This window comes from Bacillus rossius, assembly GCF_032445375.1.
Source record: "Bacillus rossius redtenbacheri isolate Brsri chromosome 4 unlocalized genomic scaffold, Brsri_v3 Brsri_v3_scf4_2, whole genome shotgun sequence".
Classification (NCBI taxonomy): domain Eukaryota; kingdom Metazoa; phylum Arthropoda; class Insecta; order Phasmatodea; family Bacillidae; genus Bacillus; species Bacillus rossius.
This window is the reverse complement of record NW_026962011.1, coordinates 48626369-48651086: the sequence shown is the minus strand read 5'-3', so window position 1 is coordinate 48651086 and position 24718 is coordinate 48626369. Positions and strand designations below refer to the sequence as shown.

At 40.6% G+C, this 24718-nt stretch overlaps 1 protein-coding gene across 1 annotated transcript in view; it reads right to left on the bottom strand.

The window, feature by feature from the left end:
- LOC134541856 (chitinase-like protein 3) overlaps positions 1 to 24718 on the bottom strand; it is an 80674-nt gene that overhangs the window by 19034 nt on the left and 36922 nt on the right. Inside the window, exons 3-5 of the mRNA XM_063385555.1 lie at positions 9579 to 9763; positions 4836 to 5000; positions 636 to 736 (exon numbers count right to left, since the gene is read on the bottom strand). Coding sequence (XP_063241625.1) covers positions 636 to 736; positions 4836 to 5000; positions 9579 to 9763 — 451 coding nt within the window. The remainder of the gene's footprint in view (positions 1 to 635; positions 737 to 4835; positions 5001 to 9578; positions 9764 to 24718) is intronic.

Genomic DNA, 24718 nt, shown 5'->3' with positions numbered 1-24718 from the left:
GGGGGGGATGCAGAACAACAGAGATTAGAGCAAGTTACAGATGGAGCATAAACACAGTTTGTAGTTATCTCTGAGGTCGCCGCCATATTGTGACATGAAGGAAATCGCATTTTCTCATAAGTGATGTACGTATGGTGGTGGAAAAGTGCATGAATATTAAACAAATATAAATATTGATGACTCGAGAAAAAATGATTGTGTACAAGAGCATGTAGTAAACTACATTTCTATGTACTGTATTACCAAATGGCCGCCATCTTCTTACGTGAACCAAACTGGCCACAGTGCTCCATCTGTAGGGACACCTGTATTTCGCGATTTCACTTCATGTCAAGGTATTTCACAAAACACTGTAGCTTTTTCTAAGAGTCATGGCAAATTGTGAGGGTACAGCAGTACGGCTGACCACATTCTCATTGGCCCCGTCAAGAGCGGGACGACACCTCTCACCGACCTCAGCCAATAACCACAGGAGAAAAGCTACAGGTGTTTTGTGAAATACCTTGACACGAAATGTATTCGCGAAATACAGGTGTCCCTGATCCATCTGTAGCTTCCGCTGATCCCTGCGGAACCCCGGAGGAGCACGTGACCAGCCGGGGAGCTCGCCGTGCTGTGATTGGTCGGCCGCCCACCTCGGAGAAGGCCGCCGTGCCGTGGTCCCGCCCTCCGATGGCCAGCAGCGTCGTCACGTTGGGGTGCTTCCGGGCGAGCGCCGTGAACTTCCGGTACGAGCCTGGTGGCGTCAACAACAAACACACACGTCACGAAACGTCAAACTCGCGAAACACTAGGGACTGGGATATATATGTATATATATATATATATATATATATATATATATATATATATATATTCGCGGGTTCATTTCGTGTTGTGCTAGAATTCAAAATACGAGGGATGTCTGTAAAGTAAGTATGTACCGTTTGATCATTAAAAAAATTAAAGGGGGTTGTCTGTAAAAGTCGGTTTACGGACGATAATTTTACGTGATTGCATGTTTGGCAAGGAGAAAAAAAAAATCCTGAGAAAGTCACGCAAAAATCAGGGAATTATGTTTTTTTTTCTCCTGTACATTCTGTTACCTGAAAAAAAAGCTCTAGTTATATAATTATTATGCCAATACATAATACGTTCATGTGAGAGTTTTGGGATTGTTTTGGGGACAAAAAAAATTCAACGGCATTATTACAACGGTTTTAGTAGTTTGGCATTAAATATATTTCTTACGTTTTTTTTTGATAAACGAAATACAACATATATTTTATACCTGTTTTATAATTTCATTGTAAATGTTGTTCTAATACGTATGTAGGCTACCAAATTAGGAAAAAATTATTTGTAAGATTTTCATTACGAAGATTGCTTTCAGAACTCTTGACTACATTTTAAGTTATATTAGCAAAACAGAAAAATAAAAATATCTCGCATAAAAATCTCGTGCTCTGGATCCTCCATTAAATATATGAAAATTATTAATCATCACGGAATCTATTTAAGCTGGTTTCAGATATCAAATGTTTTCAGTTACAGGCACAGACACAGACATGCGACACGACCAACAGTGTTATCTTTTCCGAGTCTGACTTGAGTTGGGTGGAGAACGGGGGAGGGGAGAGTTTCAAACGAACGCGAAAGAAAATGGGAAACCAAGGAAATTCCATAATAACGAAGAGACACGCACTAAAGCATCCGACATGCGATGCATAGCTCGTCAATTTTGAAGAATGACCGAGACGAAACCCACGTTTTCTTTTCGGTTCCCAGGGGTGGGGGGTGGGGGGGGGGGGTGACGAAGGGAATATCACTTACTAGCACAGTCACTGAGTGGGGTTGAGCCATTTTCGTGAAAAGTGTTCAACGGCGTGAGAAGCGCACGGAGATGGCATACGACTGCCAAAGGAAGTTGAATTCTGTAAACGGGAAACCTTTATGATTGGGGTTGCGTTGATTGTTGTTCATAGACAAATTTTCTTATGAAAAATATATCGGGAAGGGGGAGGGGTTCATGGCTTAGGAAAAAAATGATTTGACATTTGGTAAAATTTTTTTACTTAGTCAATTAGAAGAAGAGACATTTAATAATTACCTTGAAGCTTTAAATGGAAAACATCGAAGCCAATCACTTTAAGGGTTTGTGGTGAGGGGGGGGGGGTAGTAATAATCACGTAGATAAGTAAAAATAAAATAAAGTAATATAAATAACCTTCGTAGGGATTTTGAATGTATTTATCTAGCTTAGAAATGAGTGAAGATATAATTTAATTAAATTAAACATATTATAACACACAAGTGGGGAACAATCAATGACTGTCGTCAATAGCCATCATTGAAAACAAAAATTAGAAGTCCACACTCAATCTTTCCAATGATTATGCTGTCGGCGGGGAAATTATTGATGGCATAGCGATCTCCCGAGGCCAGTTATTAACAGAAAGCAGCCTAAAGCGTTAGTTGACTTGACTCAAACACAGGCGCATTAAAGGGCCCGCCTCGTCAGGGGTGTATGTGTGTCAGTGAGGCGGGATGATAAGCGCGACGCTCGCTGGTGCTTCTAGCGCGGTGTCGCCTCTGGACTGGCGCGCAGTCTTCTCGTCGTCACAGGACAGCTGGGAAATTTGAGCGGCGATCGTAACATTATATGGCCGAGAAATGAAGATAAAGGTGTAATGCAAGTCCCTTAAGTGCTTTCAAGAATCTGTACCGGTTGTTTTACGTCTAAAAATTACTCTGAAAATACGCGTTTTTTTTTGCCATTTGCGCTCTTCTAAAAATATAGTTTAAAAAACTTAATCCGAAATCAAAAGTGCTTTTCGGCCCTCAGCAAACTCTTTAAATGTTTTTCGTAAGCAGAGCCCACTCGGATGTGTCGAGTAGTTTTGTAATCGCGTTGTTTTTCCTGAAGCTCTGCGCACCGTATGTGTGCCCGGGTGGGCGGGGGCCTTAAGGGCGGATGCTGTAGCGCACTAACAGCCACCTCGTCGGTGGTCCCTGACTCTGAGGCCGCCATGTTCCAGCCAACCAGGCTCTCCTCGCTGTCACGTGACCGCGCGTCCAGGCAGGACAGTGGAACACGGCGTCCAAAAACTAGAGACCGGAAAAATTCGCGGGTTCAATGACCTCCAGGATAGACTCCGATATCCTCTACACACTCGGGCAAATGCCAACTGTTCATCGGCTGCTGACTTGTGAGTCGTCTCGACTGGGTGGCCTGTGATTCGACACTTCAATGAGTGAGGGTCTCTAATTGGCCCTCAGCCCTCCAGATTAACAGTGGACCAATGGCAGAAGCAGCACTAAGGTATAATTATTTGAATTTTAGCATAACACGAAATGAACCCGCGAATTTTTCAGGTCTCTACCAATAACAACACGAGAAATATTTCAGGATAACATCGGTACTTTTCATAAACACTGCAAGTCCAATCTGATACGTGTTCTGAGTCCGAAATGACAATACCGTTAACAACTATCTCCATGTACTTTTCACGGAAAAAAAATTCCAGACCAGCTGCGTGTTGAAACTTTGTAGCATTGTATGTGTTATAATTTTAATTTTGTTTTCTATTTTTTTTTTAAATACCAACTACCTTACGCGAGGCGAATCCCCGTGTCCGTCACTGAAATTTGTGTCCGGAGGCAGGAAGCGCCCAAAGTGAATGCGCAACTGTTAGCAATCCTTCTTGTCCTCCTCATTTAACGCTTGCAATATTTAGCCCCGCATGAATGAGCCAGGGTTTTCTCGGTGTCTATGCAGGTTTCACCTGGGGTTAGTTAACTTAAATTTTTAGTCTCGGGGCGTTAGTCATGGCATCAGAATCTGCCGCGGATGGCCAAATCCCAAACAAAAGCACACGGTTAGGCGGCAGGCATTTTTCTCGAATAAATCTCAGCGCCCATTAGACTGCAACAAAGTATACCCGCACCAGTGGTTTATTCCTTGTGATTGGCAGCCGTCAGCTTGAAAAGTCGTTGCCTTATTTTGCCCGGGCCAATCAGGACTTGTTTGATTCCGCACTGACTCACTGTGATTGGTGTTGTAAAAAATCTACACGGACTTGAAACGGAATCACCCAATAAAGAAACACAGACGACGCTACAGCTTTTTAACTTTCAGCTAGTCTCGGAAATATGCATGCCCCTACACATGCTGCATGATTAGAGCCCGGCAAAATTCGCGGATTCCTTTCGAGACAGGCTGGAATCCAAACTCGTTTATCTTAATCCCGCTTCAGTGATTGGACCGCAATTAACCTGAAGGACTCTGAGCCAATGGCAAACACTCAACATAAAGAAAGTATCGAATCGTAAGAATCGCAGTTGAACAGGTGTCCCGAGTCGGTAGCCGATGACTAGAGACCCGTGAAATTCGTGGGTTTATTTAGTGTTATGCTAAAATTCAAATAATTATACCTTAGTGTTGCTTCTGTCATTGGTTCACTATTAATCTGGAGGACTGAGGGCCAATTAGAGACCCTCACTCATTGAAGTGTCGAATCACAGGACACCCAGTCGAGACGACTCACAAGTCAGCAGCCAATGAACAGTTGGCATTTGCCCGAGTGTGTAGAGGATATTGGAGTCTATCCTGGAGGTCATTGAACCCGCGAATTTCACGGGTCTCTACCGATGACCAGGTGATATAGTTGCCCGAGTACATAGGAGGATCGTGGAGTCTATCCTGGTGGTCGTTGAAACCGCGGATTTTTTTTTCCAGTCCCTACGCATGATACCCTCCCCGGCGCGGACAGAATCCCCCGGGATGCTCAGGCGTGCAGACCCCTGGTGTCGGCGGCGGGGTGAAGGGTGCACGAGGGAGAGCGAGGTGGGCTCACCTGCGCCGTGGTCGTCGGGCGGCTGTATCAGGCCGTCGGCGCCCACACCGGCGAAGGCGTACACGAGGTGCGAGCAGGGGGCGGGGTCCACGTCGGCCGCCGAGAGCGACCCGCCCGCCGGCCGGCCACTCGCCCAGCTCGCGTAGTAGCAGAACGTCACCTTGCCTGCCGCACACACACACACACACACTCCACACTCGCCCGCGAGTCCACTCCCGGCACTGTCCCGGGAGTGTTCCTTGCACTCGCCGGCCGTCTGCAAGAGAAGCCATCGCGTGGAGACCCGGAAAAATTCGCGAATTCATTCGGTGAAAGGCTAGCATTCAAACACATATACCTCTTATATAATTGTTCTATTGGCTTACTGTTCATCTGGACGAATCTCAAACAATTATAAACCCTCAAGCAAAGAAGGATCGAATCACAGACAAACCAGCTGAGACGACTTGCAAGTCGGCAGCCAATGAACTTGCGTTATTTGCCCGAGTGTACAGGGAGAATGTGCAGTCTATCCTGAAGGCCATCGAAACCGCGAATTTTGCAGGTCTCTACTCATACGTCATACGTAGTGACCTGTAAAATTCGCGGTTTCGATGGCCTTCAGGATAAACTGCACATACCCCCTGTACACCCGGGCAAATAACGCAAGTTCATTGGCTGCCGACTTGTAAGTCGTCTCAGCTGGGTTGGTCTGTGGTTCGATCCTTCTTTGGTTGAGGGTTTATACCTGGTTGAGATTCGTCCAGATGAACAGTAAGCCAATAACAAAATTATCTAAGACGTATATAAATTTGAATTCTAGCCTATCACCGATTGAATCCGCGAATTTTGCAGGTCTCTAGTGATAGGCTTTAATACAAGTAGTTATACCTCAGTGCTGCCTCTGCTATGCAGAAGCAGACGCGATTTGAACGGCCCCGGCCAAAAAAGGGCAATGGCTTCTCTTGCAGACGGCCGCCAATTACAAAAAGATCGATAATCAGCGCTGGCATGCCTTATTGCAGTCCGATGAGATATCAGATTTATTTTTCTTCGCGAAAAATACATGCCCCTATCGGTAAGGTATCAACCTGACCGGTCGATAACTACGGTAGTCAGGGCAACCATTGTAGACTATCGCGAAAACCTGTCAGTAAAGTCAATGGTGAACCTTTCCTGACTTTTGATTCGTCATGAGATTCCCGTGGGAAGAAGAGCGTGATAACATCTAGCCGGCGAGGGTCTGGTAAGGCAATTGGGAAAGATACAAACACAATAATCTAAAGATATATTTTTACTCTTTTTTTAAAAGTAAAAATACTATTAAAATTGTAAAAGTACAATTTTTATGGTTTGGTTAATATGTCATCTCATAGCTGTTGGAGTATTTATACATTGTGATGGACGAGTTTGCACATATGCATGCATGTGTATTTTCGCAACTTAAGTCAGTTAATTATATTGCATTGTTAAGAATATTTACATTAAAATTGAACATGTTAATTTGTAATACTTACAATTATTTTAAAATATTGTTGTTTTTGCTTTTAGCTGTTAATAAACAATGTGTACATTCGAGCGCTTTTTAATTTTATGATATTTAACTGTTAAAGTAAACACTTCTGTCAATCTGAGTGAATTAGAGGAGTATCGAACTTACGACCTTTTTTTTTGTTAGTCTACCGTCTTAACCAGTTGACCATCGTGCATACTAATAAATCCGTAATTAATTGGAATACCGCTTTGCAAGCAATGCAAATTAAATGGGCCTTTGTCAGCATAAATGGCCAGTGTACTATTTTTCCAAATTAAATAACAAAAGTAGAAAATTACTAAACCATTGTATATATAACTTTACAAATATTTTAACAGTGTACCCTCTACTCTCCCCAAAAAAATCAATTACTTTTTACTAGACTGTCATTTATGTAAAACAAATTAATTTAACCTAATATTTAAAAAAACAGCAAAAAAATATACCTACATAGATAAATAAGTAAATAAATAAAACAAAGATGCATGCACAAACGTGGATTATTTGGGCACCTGACTCGGGGTCAATGAATATTATGTTTCCCTGCTATTTTCGCCCGGGCAAGCCGCGAGCCACATCGACTAGGTCACGTGAGCAAGTCACGTGGGTTAAGATGGGGGAGGGCCCTTTGGGGGAGGGTAAGGGGGGAATGGCTACAGGGACCAAGTTTCTTGAAGCAGGGCGTTTCCAGTCTATCAGCCTGGGTGCTTGAGTGGGAGTAACCGACGGCCATAAACTTTGGGTTAAAAGAATAGTTTGAAAAGTTAAGGTTTTCAAAAGTCAGCCTCTGTGGTTTTAGGTTGGTGTACTTTACTTCTAGTCCTGGATCCGAGGTCGTGGGTTTGAAACCCACTTCGGGCATGAATGTTTATTTTTAGAATTAATTAGTTGTTAGCCTCACTCACTAAGACAAACATTTTTAACTGCCTTAGCGTAAGAAGGTTTTTTATGGCACTAGTACTAAAATGTTTCGATTATTATTTTCGCTAAGTTTTAACTTTATCTGGTTACGGCGCACGAAAGACAGCAGAGTTCAAAATGAATCAAATTAAACTTACGTTAAAAGCTTCAACAGCAGGTGAAGTGATTTTCCTAAGTGACTTCCTACAGTAAACTTGCTGTTTTCCTCCGCGCACCAAGTTGCGACATTTTTTTTTTTACGTCCGAGATTATCTTGCCCGGCATGCTTTATGCAAATGCTATCTCGCAAGAAATTGCCCCCGAGACTGCTAAGGGCTTTGTCGGGCACTACTTGCAAACTAAATTAACATAAATTAAACTCCTAGAAGCAGCCAGAAGCATGCCAAGTCAGGGACGGTTCAAAAATACGGACGGCACTCGACAGGAAACAGCAGGAGACGAAGAAGGAACAGAGGCTGCGAGAGAGGTCCTAGAACATTTACGTCCTCTGGCTTTCGAAAAAAATTGGTTGTCTGTAAAGTCGGTTTACGGACGATAGTTTAACGTGACAACGTCATAACAAAACATTATGAAATGATTGCATACTTTAATGAATAAAATTTAATCATTTTTATTGAATTATCACTATTTTGTATGTATACAAAGAAGGAGTGAAATGAAATCTACCATTTAATTGATAAATTTACTTTTATTTGCACTCATTAATTCAAATATGTTTATTACTTTAACGAAGATATTATTTGAACTATAACTTTTATACATGTTTGCTATTTAACTTCTTCCAATCTGTGTTATTCTGTTAAGGAAAGGACGATGATAGGAAAAGTAGGAAACGAATGGGAGTGTTTCAAGTTTAATGTGCCTCGAAAAAGTCAAATCGATGGTTGTTCCAATCGAGTGGAAGAGAAATAGATGCGGCGCAAGCGTACAATGAGCGTAACGGGACACAGCGTAACGGGACAATGTGCGCAACGGGACACTTTTTCGTGCGTGCAGCCGGCGTTCATCGATTTATTAGACGTTGTCACGTCAAAAAAGGTAAACAACAAACATTCACCAGCGTTAGAAAGCCTGTTCCGTTAAACGGCATCTAATTTGCAGAGGAGGGCAAGTGAATGAACCGTGTTGTACAGCTCTCGACGACATCGATGACTTTATGGACGTTGGTGAGTGAAGCGATTTGAATGAAGCAGCGAAGGGGGTATATATCCCCACGGTAACGTCCACCACATTTACCACATGCGACAAATTCTGGTTGGAACCGGATCACATTCACTGTCTGGCGCGGGATGGATAAGGAGCAGAAGGGAAGCAGAGCCTTAGGCATTTTAAAAGTTCTGCGTTGATTAAAAATAGAGACCGGAAAAATTCGCGGGTTCAATGACCTCCAGGATAGACTCCAATATCCTCTACACACTCGGGCAAATGCCAACTGTTCGTTGGCTGCTGACTTGTGAGTCGTCTCGACTGGGTGGCCTGTGATTCGACACTTCAATAAGTGAGGGTCTCTAATTGGCCCTCAGTCCTCCAGATTAACAGTGGACCAATGTCAGAAGCAGCACTATTCTAATTTTAGCATAACACGAAATGAACCCGCGAATTTTTCAGGTCTCTAATTAAAAAGAATACTAAAACAGATTTGTGTCCATTCTCCACTGCGGTATAGTATTATCATATTAATGTATTTATTAGTGATGGTTCGAATACCAATTTTCTCAAATACTAATCTCGAATTTGAATCACAAAGAACACTACGTATACACCCATCTTATACGAATCTAGGTCTCAAGGGTCCAAAATAAAATAATGTACAAGAAATGAAAAAAAAAAACTTTAGTGTCGAAATATTTAATCCTTTCAATGCTTGATTAAAGAATTAAGTTTCCAGAATAAACACATATTGTAATTTATTTATATAATTACATAAATAGTAAAATATCTTGGGAAATGGTAACAGGTTAGGGATGCAGAAAAACATCGACCTAGTAAACGTCAGAGGTTATCAGAGTTAATTTTTGACGTGACAACGTCTAATATATCGATGAACGCCGGCTGCACGCACAAAAAAGGGTCCCGTTACGCACATTGTTCCGTTACGCTGTGTCCCATCACGCTCATTGTACGCTTTCGCCGCACCGACAGAAGTGAAAACTTAAAACTTTGTTTATAAATGTGTAATATGAAATAATTTCTACGTAAAATGTACGTAAGAAAATGAATCTGATTACTACTAGTATAATTACAAGTATTTATTCTTTTATCCCAGCTGACGGACACGTGACTGCACGGGCCCGCACGGTCTGTCGCACCTCGTGTCACAGCTCTTCTCCTCCGCAGGCCGCGAGGATCGATGGTAAACGCGGCTTGCAGGCGGCGCCGGCGGGCGTCGACCCCAGATGTTTCTTTCACGACGTCCCTGTGACGCGCCGCGCGGTGGTGGGGGAGGGGGGAGAGCGGGGTCAGGTTCCGGGAAGACGCGGACGGGCCGTGAATACTTCATGGGCCCGCGCTGCGTCTACCGTGCTCCAAGGCCCCGTCTACCCTGCCCAAAGCCCCGTCTACCCTGCTCCACGTCTACCCTGTTCCACGTCTACCCTGCTCCACGTCTACCCTGCTCCACGTCTACCCTGTTCCATGCCTACCCTGCTCCATGCCCCGTCTACAATGCTCCAAGCCCCGTCTACTGTGCTCTAAGGCCCATCTACCCTGCTCCAAGGCCCGTATACCGTGCTCCAAGGCCCATCTACCCTGCTCCAAGGCCCGTCTACCCTGCCCAAAGCCCCGTATATCCTGCCCAAAGCCCCGTCTACCCTGCTCCACGTCTACCCTGTTCCACGTCTACCCTGCTCCATGCCCCGTCTACCGTGCTCCAAGCCCCGTCTACTGTGCTCTAAGGCCCGTCTACCGTGCTCCAAGGCCCGTCTACCCTGCTCCAAGGCCCGTATACCCTGCCCAAAGCCCCGTCTACCCTGCTCCACGTCTACCCTGTTCCACGCCTACCCTGCTCCATGCCCCGTCTACAATGCTCCAAGCCCCGTCTACTGTGCTCTAAGGCCCGTCTACCCTGCTCCAAGGCCCGTCTACCCTGCCCAAAGCCCCGTATATCCTGCCCAAAGCCCCGTCTACCCTGTTCCACGTCTACCCTGTTCCACGTCTACCCTGCTCCGTGCCATGTCTACCATGCTCTAAGCCCCGTCTACTGTGCTCTAAGGCCCGTCTACCGTGCTCCAAGGCCCGTCTACCCTGCTCCAAGGCCCGTCTACCCTGCCCAAAGCCCCGTCTACTCTGCTCCACGTCTACCCTGTTCCACGCCTACCCTGCTCCATGCCCCGTCTACAATGCTCCAAGCCCCGTCTACTGTGCTCTAAGGCCCGTCTACCCTGCTCCAAGGCCCGTCTACCCTGCCCAAAGCCCCGTATATCCTGCCCAAAGCCCCGTCTACCCTGTTCCACGTCTACCCTGCTCCACGTCTACCCTGTTCCACGTCTACCCTGCTCCGTGCCCCGTCTACCGTGCATCCAATGCCCGTCTACAATGCTCCAAGCCCCGTCCACAGGCTGCAATGTCCCGGACTGCGTCCGACGGACGCCTGATCGCTAGGGACCGGAAACATTCGCGGATTCATTCCGTGATTGGCTGAAATTCATTCATGTGTACAATTCTGCCGGTTCTACTATTGGCTCGCAGTTTAACTGGAGCTCTCTGGGCCAATGAGAGACTATCGACCAAAGAAGCCGTCGAAATCACAAGCTACCCAGTAGAGACGCCTCACAATTTAGTAACCAATGAACACGCGTGTTTACTTGGGATGTGCAGAGGATAATGGAGGCTATCCTAGAGGTCATTGAATCCGCGAATATATTCCGGTTCCTACTGATCGCTGATTGGTCCACGTGACCACGCCGCGCGTGGCGTGGGCGATGGTCCGAAACCCCCCCTCCCCCGGTCCAAATTACATCGGTCAACTTGAACATTCTGTTCCCAACCTGCGTTCTTTGGTAGCATTGAACAGAAACATTAGAACACTCGCGATATTGGAGTTTACGGTTCCCGTTGAAAAAACAAAAACCACCGTGAAAACAATAATAAAAAAAATATAGCCAGTCATGGGGGCTGTCAAAAAAAGTGAAAACTTAGTCACAAATAACTTCAAAAAAGACTCGAGTATTGTTAGTAATATGATTATTTATGAATTAATTATTGAATTGTTAATAAATTATAAAAATATAATAAAATAATTAAATGTGACTCAAATACAAAAAAAAAAAAAAAGACGAAAAATTGTATCTCTCGGGATTCGAACATGGTAACTACCGCTCGCCAGTCTTATGCGCTATTCACAACGATACGCAGCCGACTTACAACTCGGCATTTTACTAGTGGTTGTACACCACGCCTCTACAAAAATGACAATGCATTATGTCGAATATTTAAGAGAGAGCAATAAAAGGTCACGATCACATGTAAAATTATTATGTACGTAGTTTGCAAATAAATAAAAGTTGGACTCTATCTTATTGGCTATAAAATATATATATATTTTTTATTTTCTTGTTTTACTTTTTGGAAGATTATTGTAAACAATTGGTTTTAAATTTTGAAAATTGAAATTTTTGATTTTATTTTTATCGGGCGAGGGCTTCAGATGATTTCATACAGATTTTCTCAGCTCTCTATACCTCGATTTCTATAAACATCAGTATGATGTCAGCATGATATCATTTATCCTTACATCATTTTTATAGTCACAACAGATGTCAGTGGTATGTCAAAATTACGTAAAAATTCATTACCTAACTATGATTAAGAGTGATGTCAGACCTAGGTCATATGTTCACTGGGCAATGCACAGTATATACAAATTAAACTTTTTCACGTGTTCAACTTAACTTCAATTACTACTACTACAGCATGTCGGTGACGCGAACTCAATTTATTTTACCCATCCAAAAAGAGTCCAACACGCACATGATACCGTCAAGTATATGCAATGTATTAGTGTGTATATATGGGTGTACATGTACACAGGCCGCTGCGCGTCGCCAGTCTGGCGCAACACGTCACTGGCATGTCGGTGACGCGACCCTTAAGCTTTTCCCTTACCGAAAATCGCTCAACGCGGCTAAAGAAGTTTTACTTAAAAAAATTGGTTGTCTGTAAAGTTGGTTTACGGACGATAGTTTAATGTGACAACGTCATAACAAAACATTGATGAAATGATTGCATACTTTTATGAATAAAGTTGAATAATTTTTATTGAATTATCACTATTTTGTATGGATACAAAGGAGGAGTGAAATGAAATCTACAATTTAATTTATAAATTTACTTTTATTTGCACTCATTAATTCAAATATGTTTATTACTATAACGAAGAGATTATTTTAACTATAACTTTTATACATGTTTGCTATTTTACTTCTTCCAATCTGTGTTATTCTGTAAAGCATAGGACGATGATAGGAAAAGTAGGAAACGAATGGGAGTGTTTCAAGTTTAATGTGCCTCGAAAAAGTCAAATCGTTGGTTGTTCCAATCGAGTGGAAGAGAGATGGATGCGGCGCAAGCGTATAATGAGCGTGACGGGACAATGTGCGTTACGGGACACTTTTTCGTGCGTGCAGCCATCTTTCATCGATTTATTAGACGTTCTCACGTCAAAAACCGAAAAACCTTTACTGGATTCACGATTCGGACAGCGGACATCTCAATTGTAGACTGGGCGGTTCTCCTTGTCACAATGTGATGTCCTTCACATCGGGATAAGGACACGGACCACCCACAGGTTCGGACTGTTGTAGACGAGCCTAGAAGCACATGTTGTTGTGGAGAGGCAGGAGTCTTTTTCTGACGTGACAACGTATAATAAATCGATGAACGCCGGCTGCACGCACGAAAAAGTGTCCCGTAACGCACATTTTCCCGTTACACTGTGTCCCGTTACGCTGTGTTCCCGTTACGCTGTGTCCCGTTACGCTGTGTCCCGTTACGCTGTGTCCCGTTACGTTGTGTCCCGTTACGCTGATTGTACGCTTGCACCGCATTTATCTCTCTTGTACTAGATTGGAACAACCATCGATTTGACATTTTCGAGGCGCATTAAACTTGAAACACTCCCATTCGTTTCATACTTTTCCTATCATCGTCCTATCCTTAACAGAATAACACAGATTAGAAGAAGTTAAATAGCAAACATGTATAAAAGTTATAGTTAAAAAGTAATAAACATATTTGAATTAATGAGTGCAATTAAAATTAAATTTATCAATTAAACTGTAGATTTCTATTTACTCATTCTTTGTATCCATACAAAATAATGATAATTCAATAAAAATGATTCATTTTTATTCATAAAAGTATGCAATCATTTCATCAATGTTTTGTTATGACGTTGTAACGTTAAACTATCTTCCGTAAACCGACTCTACAGACAACCAAATTTTTTTTCGCGTGGACGGAATAGACTAAATCACTTTCTGCATACACATACACGGATTTTTAAACCCACGTAAGTTGTTTAGATTTTATGATTATTTTAGTGAACTAGATTCTAGTATATAAATAATACTATTCCAGATAAAATACTTTGAAGCTAAAATTCTGACTGATTTTATATTTATCTCTCCGTGTGGAATTTTTTACAGAAGTCAATATTGAATTGTTTCAAACAATATACAAACATATTTTTTTTGCAGTACCAGCATAAAATTAAAAAAATTAAGGAAATTGAAATTTATTGCTAAAAATGACAGGCACTCAAGGCACAGCGGCGTGGAAGCGTCTTGCTAACACTTTTCGAGGCGGCAAATGGCGTCATCGGTGCGCCTGTAAGTAGGCAGGCATCGCAGCACCATTGCCCGGCGGGTTGCGTGACTCGTGGCGAACGGAAAAGGCCGACGAGAATTAAACGGAATACTTAATGAAGCGTTCTTGTGCTACTTACTTTTGAACGTACAGGCTATTGGGCAAAGCCACTAACAACGTTTATCCCCTCAAAACTGATAGCACTTAATTTTTTAAAATTTTATTCTCGCCGTTTGGAAAACTCATTCCCCAAAAAATTAAATAGCTTACATTAAAATTCAATCTTTTTTACAGCTCGCTTTAGAGCGAATTTTTAAAAAAGATAATCATATATTACAATATCTGAAAAGAATGTAACATTGATATTAATGGCTCATGAAACCCTCTTATTTTCATTAAAGATCTTTAACGTTGCAGAAGTTGATATTAACAAATTGAGTCAGGCTTGTAATCGCCAAGAGTAAATAATTGCATAATCAAGGAAGGGAGTTAAAGAAAAATCCAACAATACTAGTAACATATCGTAAACGTAAGCGAGATCCCGTGTCTGGTGTATGATGTAATGCGAAATCTGCGCGCTAAAGATTTAAAAAAAAATTCTAGGATGGTTGCAGTCGAAAAAACTTAAGTTCAGCTCTCACCATTTAAAATTATTTTTTTTCTTTCAATTTTCAAGTTTAATTGATCATATTCTTACTTGTAAACTTAACGTAGAGTAATGGAAGTTTCAACCGGGACGGAAAGGTGTTTAACTCACTAAGCACCATAAAGTAGCAGCTCGGAATAAAAGTTGGGGTCGCGCCGTGAGAACATTTAAGTTTCCTTTCCTCCGCTGCATCTGCCATTTGCTGAAATTCGCTGTTTTGCCGGCAACTGGGTAGAGGTCATACTCTCTTTCTCACTCTATTTACCCCCCCCCCCATCTCCATCAAGGGTTAATAACGACTTCACTGAAGTGCCGAGAGCTGCGGATGGTCGGCGGGTATTGGTATTTTTCCTCCGCGATATTAAAACTCCCGAGAGTTTGTTAACGGCTGTTTAAAGATATTGGAAGATTTTCACCGCCCTCTCCAAGTTTGGAAGTAATTTGAACTACTTCAGAGTGGCGTAACCGGCGCCACTTCAAGCTGAAAGTCTTTTTTTTATTATTTAACTTCAAAACTTATGGCAATATAGCAGTGATCGAAAAACGTCATTAAAATTTTTAATTCTAGAAGGGTAAGATTGAATTTTCAACCCACCGTACATGGTAAACGGTGGCAATGAACCTAAATTACGGTAAGCGTGTCGAGACTCAGCTATAAAACATATCTACAGTTACTTATTTTGGTTAATGGTTTTCTTATAAGTCGAGTTATTCCTTTCATGCTGCCAAAAAAATCACACCACTTAACAAGATTAACGCAAGCGTCAAAATAATAGTTTTTGTTTAGAGGGTAATTGTATAAATTATTTAGCTTTTATAATTTCACGATTTTACTCTTTTTTTAAAAGAAATTCACAAAAAAATTATCGTTATTTTTTATAAAAGTTTATATCAATTAGTTTTTATTTTGTAGTTTTGATCACTTAAAAAATTTATATTTAAATCCAGGAAGAAATGGAAGCATGGAATGACGTGGCATACTGTTTTGAATTTATTGTTTATTTATAATCTTAGATGTTAAACACTTTTATTTCTAGGGAATCATTCAGGAATCAATAAAAAATATTTTTTTTCCAAAATCATAGAAACATTAATTCATCAGTTTAAACATATTTCTTATTTATTTAAAATTAGTATTCTAATAATACGACTAAGGCTATATACAAAATGTTAATTTAAAACTGTGTGCCAAACGATTTTATGCTCTTAATTCATGGGATTAAAATATTAATTTAATTTAAATGCTCAAAAAAATTAATGAACTATTATTAAACTTATAAAATAATTTATATATGTTTATATATGTTGAGATTATAAAAAAATAAAACCTATAGACGCAAATTATTTAGGAGACTATCTTCTAAAGCGTGTTGAGAAGAGAATTAAGTGTCGGGAGAATAAATAGCTAACTCTAACGATGATGATTATTTTTCGACCTCGAAAACTTGAGATAGGTATGCCCGCTTTTTAATTCTGAAAAAAAAATCACTGCTAGGACGTCTGGCCTGCTAGCGAAAGTCGATCGTATTTGTTTGTGTAACTCACACGCACGCAGAGCCAAGCGTGTGCCCCTAAATATTAAACAAGCTTTCGTTTTCGTTTTCACTACCCCGCTTTAGATCAACATTTTGGGAAAGTTACCAGCCCGGTTTTTCATTTAATTTGAAGGAAACGCGCCTGGTACACACGTATATCAAAATTGGCTGAGAATTGGGACAGGAAATATGCAAACACATCGGTTAAGTTTAACTACTGAAATAGTTTACTAGTGAGATAAATTTCTTTTTATTTTAAGAGTGTTTTTTACGGTGTTTTGACACGGTTTTGTTCATCAAACTATGCATGTCCTAATATATAGTGGTTTTATTTTAAAGTAGTAGCGAGTAGCGTAAATATGGGTGTGTATATATGTATATACATACACGCATCGCTGGAATAAAAAACACTAAAATATAGTTAAAAAAATATAAAATTTAACTTCGGCGAAAACATTTTTTCCCTTATATCTACGTTAGTGTTAAAGAGATTACAATAAAAAAAACTTCTGCGTGTGTATGTGTGTGTGTACCATTCAAATTAGGACTATAGAACACCCTTAAGGAGTTTTTATAAGGTACGAAGGTGCGATTTACGTTAAATTGCTAATTTTAAAATTGTGAACAGAAATGTTTGAACCAAAAACGATGGCGCGACACTGTCAATTTTTGAAAACCACTTTTACCCTTAAAAAAAAAAGATTACAAGAAGAAATAAGAGATATCGAAAGTTAGTTAAATGCTATTGCCAGTTTTGAAAACCACTTTCACTCTAAAAAAAAAGAGCAAAGGTTTTACGACGAAATAAGAGATATCAAAAGTTTATTAAGTGATATTCGTAAACAGACGCCATTCTTAAGAACTTAGTTTTTTTTTTAAATGGCGCATCGACAGTCGTAGCTTTGCCTACTTCCTGGTGATCTGGCTGTCGAATGAGTAGAGACCTGTAAAATTCGCGGATTCATTTCGCGATAGAACAGAGTCCAAATACTTTTTGACATTATTTTGCTTCAGTGATTGGGCCACAGTTTATCTGAAGGACTCTGGGCCAATGAAAAATCTTTAACAGAAGAATTAGCGAATCACGATCATTCCAGTCAACAGGTGTTACGAGTCGGTAACCAATCAGCAGATGTAATTTGCACGAGTGCATAGAGGATCATGGAGTCTATCCTTTAGGGAATTGAAATCGCGGGTTTTACAGGTCTCTACGAATGAGCTTAATGCCACGCAGTTACGCTCGACATACGTGTACGTACAAAACCATCGGGCCGTTTTTGTCCCACTGTTTGTTTCCGTCACACGCCGGGAAGATGGCGGAAGAAAATTTTTTTAGCAGGGCTGCCGAAAATTGTCAAGTTTGATTCGGTACCCCCCCTCCCCACCCAGGTGCGTAGAAGCTTATTCCCGCGCTAATCCCCTTGAGCGACGAGAGTTCATGAAGACGACGACGACGAAGAAGAAGAAGGAGAAGAAACTGCGGGAAGCCCCCACGGCAGAACTGCCAACTTAAGAGATTTACAACGTTTGCTGTTGCTCCCGTCTCCTGCGCCGACAGCAACCCGCAAGGCACTTAATACCAGTGACGCAGTTCCTGTGTATTGATCTCGCCTCGCGCGCCGGCGGAAGTAGTCGCCCTGCCTCTCCCGACCGCGCCGGAAACGGTCACCTCGCCTGTTTCCCGTCGGACACAATAAGGGAAGCCTTCATTTCACAGACGAGAGAGCCACACCCGAAGTTCCCCGAAGTTCATACTCGCTTTTTTTCCCCCCCGTTCTATCTCATTGTATAAACCGGTGTGGCATTACATTTTGCGATCGATTAGGATAGGTTAGCTACATTATAAATGTATTAAAACATTGTGGATGGTTGGTTGGTTATATTAGGTAAGTATAGCTACATTAAAAATGCTGTAAAATCATTTTATGGTTGCTTAGCAAATAACTTTTTAATATGTAGCTATCCAGGGCTAGGAAACCGTTTAAATGATTTCACAGTATCTTTAATGTAGCTACCCTAACTAAATCAACCGTCCACAATGTTTTAAAGTATTTATAATGTAGCTAACCTAATCTTTTACAATGAACAAAAAAAAAAAAACAGAAGATGCACGATCGGTTGTTTGGCTCTATCGTATGTGAAAAGAAGGCTTCCCACACAATAAGGCTGGGTTCACGACTTGAACAAAAATAACAATAGTAATAGTAACAGAAGGTCGCGTGCGCGTGAGCTGACCGCCATGTTTACCAACCTACCGGTTAACAACCACGCGCAGGACGGACGCGTGCTTGGAAGGGAAATGGACATATTTTATTTTCCTGCTACGGCAGCATGACGGGAAAGCCGGCGAGAGACCTGAGAACCCAACTGCTAAATCAATTAATTCAAATCAAACAAGATAACTAATTCGTGAAAATTTTTCAGTATTTGTTTACTCCTTTTCTACAGCCGTTAATGAATAAACACTCAGTTGCTTGTACTTGCGTACAAAGAAGGGAAAAATAATTACAAACCCAGCCAGTTAGATTTTTTTTTGAATTTCCGTAATTTACTAGCTCTCCCTAGTTATATTAAATATTTAACCATTTTCTTTTTTTTAAGTATTGATTAATTTTTATTTTATTTAAATTAACGATAAAAATATTATTTAAAACTGTTTCTCTTAAAAACTATTTTTTTTTAAAATTGTAAATGGGATAAATAGGACGTATTATTTTTATTAGATATATAGTAGATGGACAGAAATAATATTGAATAAAATTTTATTGATGGATGTAAATTTTTTATTCAAGAAGCTATTAAGCATCTAAAAATTCAATCTATTTAACTGAAAGCAGGTCACGGTTACGGCGTTTTGGTGCCAACAAGGTGCTTTTTCGAGCGAACGAGTTCAATCAGAAACCTGAATGTGAAGTGTGCCTGCGGGAGACAGACAGCCTCCGAGGCATCTGCCGCGCCCCGCCAGCGAGGACGGGCGATTCACGCCCTTATGGGCTCCGGAGGACCGCGGCGTTGTTAGCGACGCGTGGGATAACAGGAGGTGTCTTATTTTAGTTTTATCTTAAGCACTGCACGTCCATCCCTGAGTTGGGTGTTTGCATATTTCGTAACGAAATGCCTAGTTTGTAAGTGATTTATCTTTTTTTTTCTGTCTTAAGTTTCTTAGTTTTATAGGTGCTGACTGGCGGCGGAGTGAGTGGTCAGTGTAACCACTCACCACCAGGGGCGTTTCTGTCCCTGGTCAAATATTGCAGATACAAATAAAATTCAAAGCGGACCACGAGTCCAAGTGCCCAACCCCCGCATGGTAGACTCTTTTCTACGCTGTCCAACACTTCATCCAGACCATCCTCTGTCTCCTGTAAATTCCTACACGTAATGCATACCAATTTGCATCCCGCATGAATGTGCCCAGGATTTTCCCTGTGTCTATGCAGGTTTTATCTGGGCCCAACCTATCTCTAGTTATAGTCTAGATTTAAGAGTGAGGGGAGTTAGTCATGGCGCCAATCGCTGCCATGGCTGGCCAATCCCCTCCTAGCACATGATGCATGCGACCCTCTCCCTGCATGGCTAATCCCAGCATGACTAGGCGTATAGGCTTCGGCCTGAGACGCACCTAGGTCCCTCCCTAACCCGGACCCCTCCAAAATACACTTAGTTTTAGTTAGGTTAGGAAAGAAAATCGGAGGTGTCGGCGCGACGTCTTCGCGAACCACGCGTCAGAACGTGGGTTTGGCGGGTTGTGGAGGGGGAATAGACCCCGGTGGAGGCGAAGGGGGGGGGGGAGGGGGATTGGAAGCGTAGTGCGGCGTCTGCTCCAGCGCCATTGTGACGTCACGCCTTGCTCGTCGCCGGGGCTTCATTGGTTAAACATGAACCAGCGCGCGGCGAGAGGTTCACGTCAGAGATCGCGAGGCGCGACATCCACGGAGGCGTGTGTGTGTGCGTGTGTGTGTGTGTGAGGACCAGAACACAGTGGCGGCTCGACGGATGCGATGATGGTCGTCAGCCGATCTACGTACACTGTAATAATTTTTTTTTGTAAATTTGTATATTTACATTTAAAAAAATTGGTTGTCTGTAAAGTCGGTCCACGGACGATAGTTTAACGTGACAATGTCATAACAAAACATTGATGAAATGATTGCATACTTTTATGAATAAAATTGAATCATTTTTATTGAATTATCACTATTTTGTATGGATAAAAAGAAGGAGTGAAATGAAATCTACAATTTAATTGATAAATTTACTTTTATTTGCACTCATTGATTCAAATATGTTTATTACTTTAACGAAGAGATTATTTTAACTATAACTTTTATGCATGTTTGCTATTTAACTTCTTCCAATCTGTGTTATTCTGTTAAGGATAGGACGATGATAGGAAAAGTAGGAAACGAATGGGAGTGTTTCAAGTTTAATGTGCCTCGAAAAAGTCAAATAGATGGTTGTTCCAATCGAGTGGATGAGAGATAGATGCGGTGCAAGCGTACAATGAGCGTAACGGGACACAGCGTAACAGGACAATCTGCGTAACGGAATATTCTATCTCTCTTCCACTCAATTGGAACAACCATCGATTTGACTTTTTCGAGGCACATTAACCTTGAAACACTCCCATTCGTTTCCTACTTTTCCTATCATCGTCCTATCCTTAACAGAATAACACAGATTGGAAGAAGTTAAGTAACAAACATGTATAAAAGTTATTGTTAAAATAATCTCTTCGTTAAAGTAATAAACATATTTGAATTAATGAGTGCAAATAAAAGTAAATTTATCAATTAAATGGTAGATTTAATTTCACTCCTTCTTTGTATCCATACAAAATAGTGATAAATCAATAAAAATGATAAAATTTTATACATAAAAGTATGCAATCATTTCATCAATGTTTTGTTATGACGTTGTCACGTTAAACTATCGTCCGTAAACTAACTAATATTACAGACAACCAATTTTTTTAAATTCTTTTTATTCTAAACACAATGCCAAACAAACATGTTGTGTTGATATGCTTTACGAAACACCAAGTCTAATATTTTTATAACTGCAAGTGTCTCTGGTGTACAGAAATTTGTGTTCTACATATATAATGTTTTCTTAAAGACTTAAGCTTATAGACAAAATTACACTTCAATGATAAGTCATACTTTTTAAACACATCTTTGAGTTGTTGCGAGTTTCAAACACGATATTGGTAGAGGCTCCTATAAAATAATTCTGAGACTCAAATGTGACAGGTTTATTGTTGTTAACCAGTAATTATTTTAAAGCGAGTTCTTGAATAAACAATTTTGAATTTTTAAATATATGGAGCGAGTCACTATATATTTTGCAAGAATCTCCAGTAGAGTAATTTAGCTGTTTTAATTCACTTTGTTAAAAATACTTTTGCTCATGTCGGAAGCCCTTGTGATTTTGTTTGTTAATAGCTTCGCGCTGTGTATGAGCCAGCGTGCCAAGACGAAGAATGCACAAGGTCTCAAGACCACATGAGGGTCGGATAATATTATCTTGTAAATTGTTTTATTGAAATTTCATGTTAATAAAATATGCGTCTCTCACAACACAGTTTTTTTTAACTCCCTTGTTTCCTTTCTCAAGGGGCAACAAAATATTAGAGCCATTACTACGAATAACTGACGACTGTCATGGATTTAAATAATAAGAAATGATATAAAAGGAACAAGCATGTACCGCAATGTTAAAATGCTCAACAGCTCGTTTCAGTAATTCACATTTACAAGCGTCTAACACGAAACTGCGAGCTAGTTCAGAACATCCCTCGAAGAAACACCACTCTCGGATTTAATTAGGGACTGCTCTTAATTCCCAGTAACTCGACATTTTATTAATTAATTTAGAAGACAAGGCAAACTCGTGTCAGCGAAGCGAGATCTCTGAATCCGCGTGGTATTCCTGGCATCTAGATCATTTGCCCGAGTGGCAGTTTAAAATTTTCACCCCTCTTTTCTTCAATTTATTTATTCATTAAAGTTTCCGCAACGAATTCCTCTAAGCTATGCATTGCACTTCTGCTTTGGATGTTGTGCTCGAAGCTACACGAAGAGCAAATAGCGAGGACTTTATGCGTCTGCATCCACGATCTGCGCCCTTCCCTTTCGTTAAATAGTGTTCGCTACACTGTTGAAAATATTCACCTTTAATTTAAGAAGGATCACGGTTACAAAGTATTCAGGGATCTTCGTAAATTTACTGACACTATGCTCACTTACTTTGAGCATGAATCAAAAAAATATATATTGGGTATATTAATCAAACATTAAAAAAAATGTTAAGCCTGCGGTAAGAACAACTTTTTTTTTTGACCACGTGTGTGTTCACCTTTCTTTAGATCGAAACATATAATTCGGGAGTCGAAACGAGGCGTAGTTGCTACGAAGATTCAGTTAACAGAAATTACGAAGAACCCCTCATTTAGTTGAGTTAAATACTTCTCAGTGTACGCAAGTTAAAAATAAAAATTACTTTATACTTTACAGCCTTGCCAAACTGGCACACTGTAAGAAACTGCAGTAAAAGTACTGACTTTTCACAACGAAGATTGAACCTAAATTAAACGAAGTTCCAGAAAACTGGATTTTTCTAGAAACTACGTTTGGCTACCTCTTAATTTCTACGTGTCCCGTTGCAAACAGGATGAACAAGCCTGCGAAAGGAATAAGTTTTTTTCTCAATAGTTTTAACCAGTTTTTGAAGGTTTTGTTAATACTTCAAGATAAGTATAACAAATCTCTGAAAATTTGTGAAAATATTAGAAAATTTACGAATATACTAGGGCAGTTTTGACCAGCGTTTTCAGTAAATTTACGATGATAATTTAAAACCGTGTAGAAACAATCTATACGGTCCGGAATACAAACTTGCAACGCATGTTACGTTTAGCAAATATTGTTTCAAAAGTACCAACCAGAAATATAATTATAAAATTTACCCCAGGGCTTGCCCAAAGCTACAGACATTGTAATTGTGCAATTAAAAGGTAATAACTTTAAATTTCGTAGTTTAGCGCAATGTAGAAAACAAAGAGAGAGGTAGAAATGAGCTTAAATTTTTGTAGCTTGCAGGCGTTGTTAAGAGCATTTTGGAAATAATGAAATTCATAAATAAATATTGTTAGGAAAGTATTATAAATGTTTACACACTTTCAGAGTACATTCGAATTGCTTTTTGAGGTCGTTATGAGCTAATTTGCGAGTCCCTGTGCGGATTACAATTTTCGTGCTTAGGCTTTTCCCCAGACAACACCCTCGCGACAAGCTGTTGAGTGCGTACTTAAACGTGAACGAAATGAATATTCAAATGACTGCGGAGAGTTAGTTACCTTGACGCACTCTCCTGCCCTTTACTTATGCACAATGGTTTGTCAACAGCGGGCACTGCAGCACTACAGCTAGTCTAAAATAAATAAAATAAAAAGAACATGGGATATGTCCCACCGTTTAAGTGACGTCTTATAGGTGAAACAAAAGAAGTGGAGCGAAGACACGGGGGCAAGGAATCCTGATATAATCAGAGGATGTATCCATAGACTAACAATGATATTAACCGATTATTTTACATCTGCGCATGGTCCCTTCATTGGTGTACGATTTTTCCAAATACAGCTGTCAAAATTACTGACGAATCCGTTTGTTTACAAATGGCATCAACTCCAAAAGCCACAAACTTTTGTCAAAATTATGCTTTGTCAAAATAGGGCAAGGTGGATATTGACTCACCACATGCTTAAATTAATTTACCATTAAACAATGAATACTCAGGCTATTGTCTTGAAATCCACGTATACAGAGTAGTTTGAGATTTTACAACCTAAATAAAATGTGCTTCGTACACCGTGACATGTTTTTTTGTTAGTTCTATTTGAAATACAAGCCGTTCAGAGCAACACAATCGTTAATGCGCAGTTTGCATGCGCAATCTATCCAATATTCGTTCAACGAACGTGCCTCCACCAGCTCTAACGAGAATGTCCTTCCAAAATGTTCCTCCAAAATGACGTTGGAGAGTTACAACGGATGATTGCTCCGAAGAGAAAGGTCGTGAAGTGGCGGATCCAGATGTTGGTGATTTAAGGGAAGGTGGGGGAAGACTTTTGTTCAAAAAAGAAATATATTTTGACGTGACGTCTAATAAATCGATGAACGCCGGCTGCACGCACGAAAAAGTGTCCGGTTACGCACATTGTTCCGTTACTCTGTGTCCCGTTACGATCCTTGTTCCGTTACGCGGTGTCCCGTTACGCTAATTGTTCCGTTAAGCTGTGTTCTGTTACGCTGTTGGCGAGTGCAGTAATAATAGGTCATGTTACAATTGTCTAAAAAATTATGGTGATTAATATAATTGATGATATATATTTGATTACAGTGTATTTATATGAAAACTTGTTCATAATTATATTTAAACTTTATAGCTAAACGCCTTTTTTAAAAAT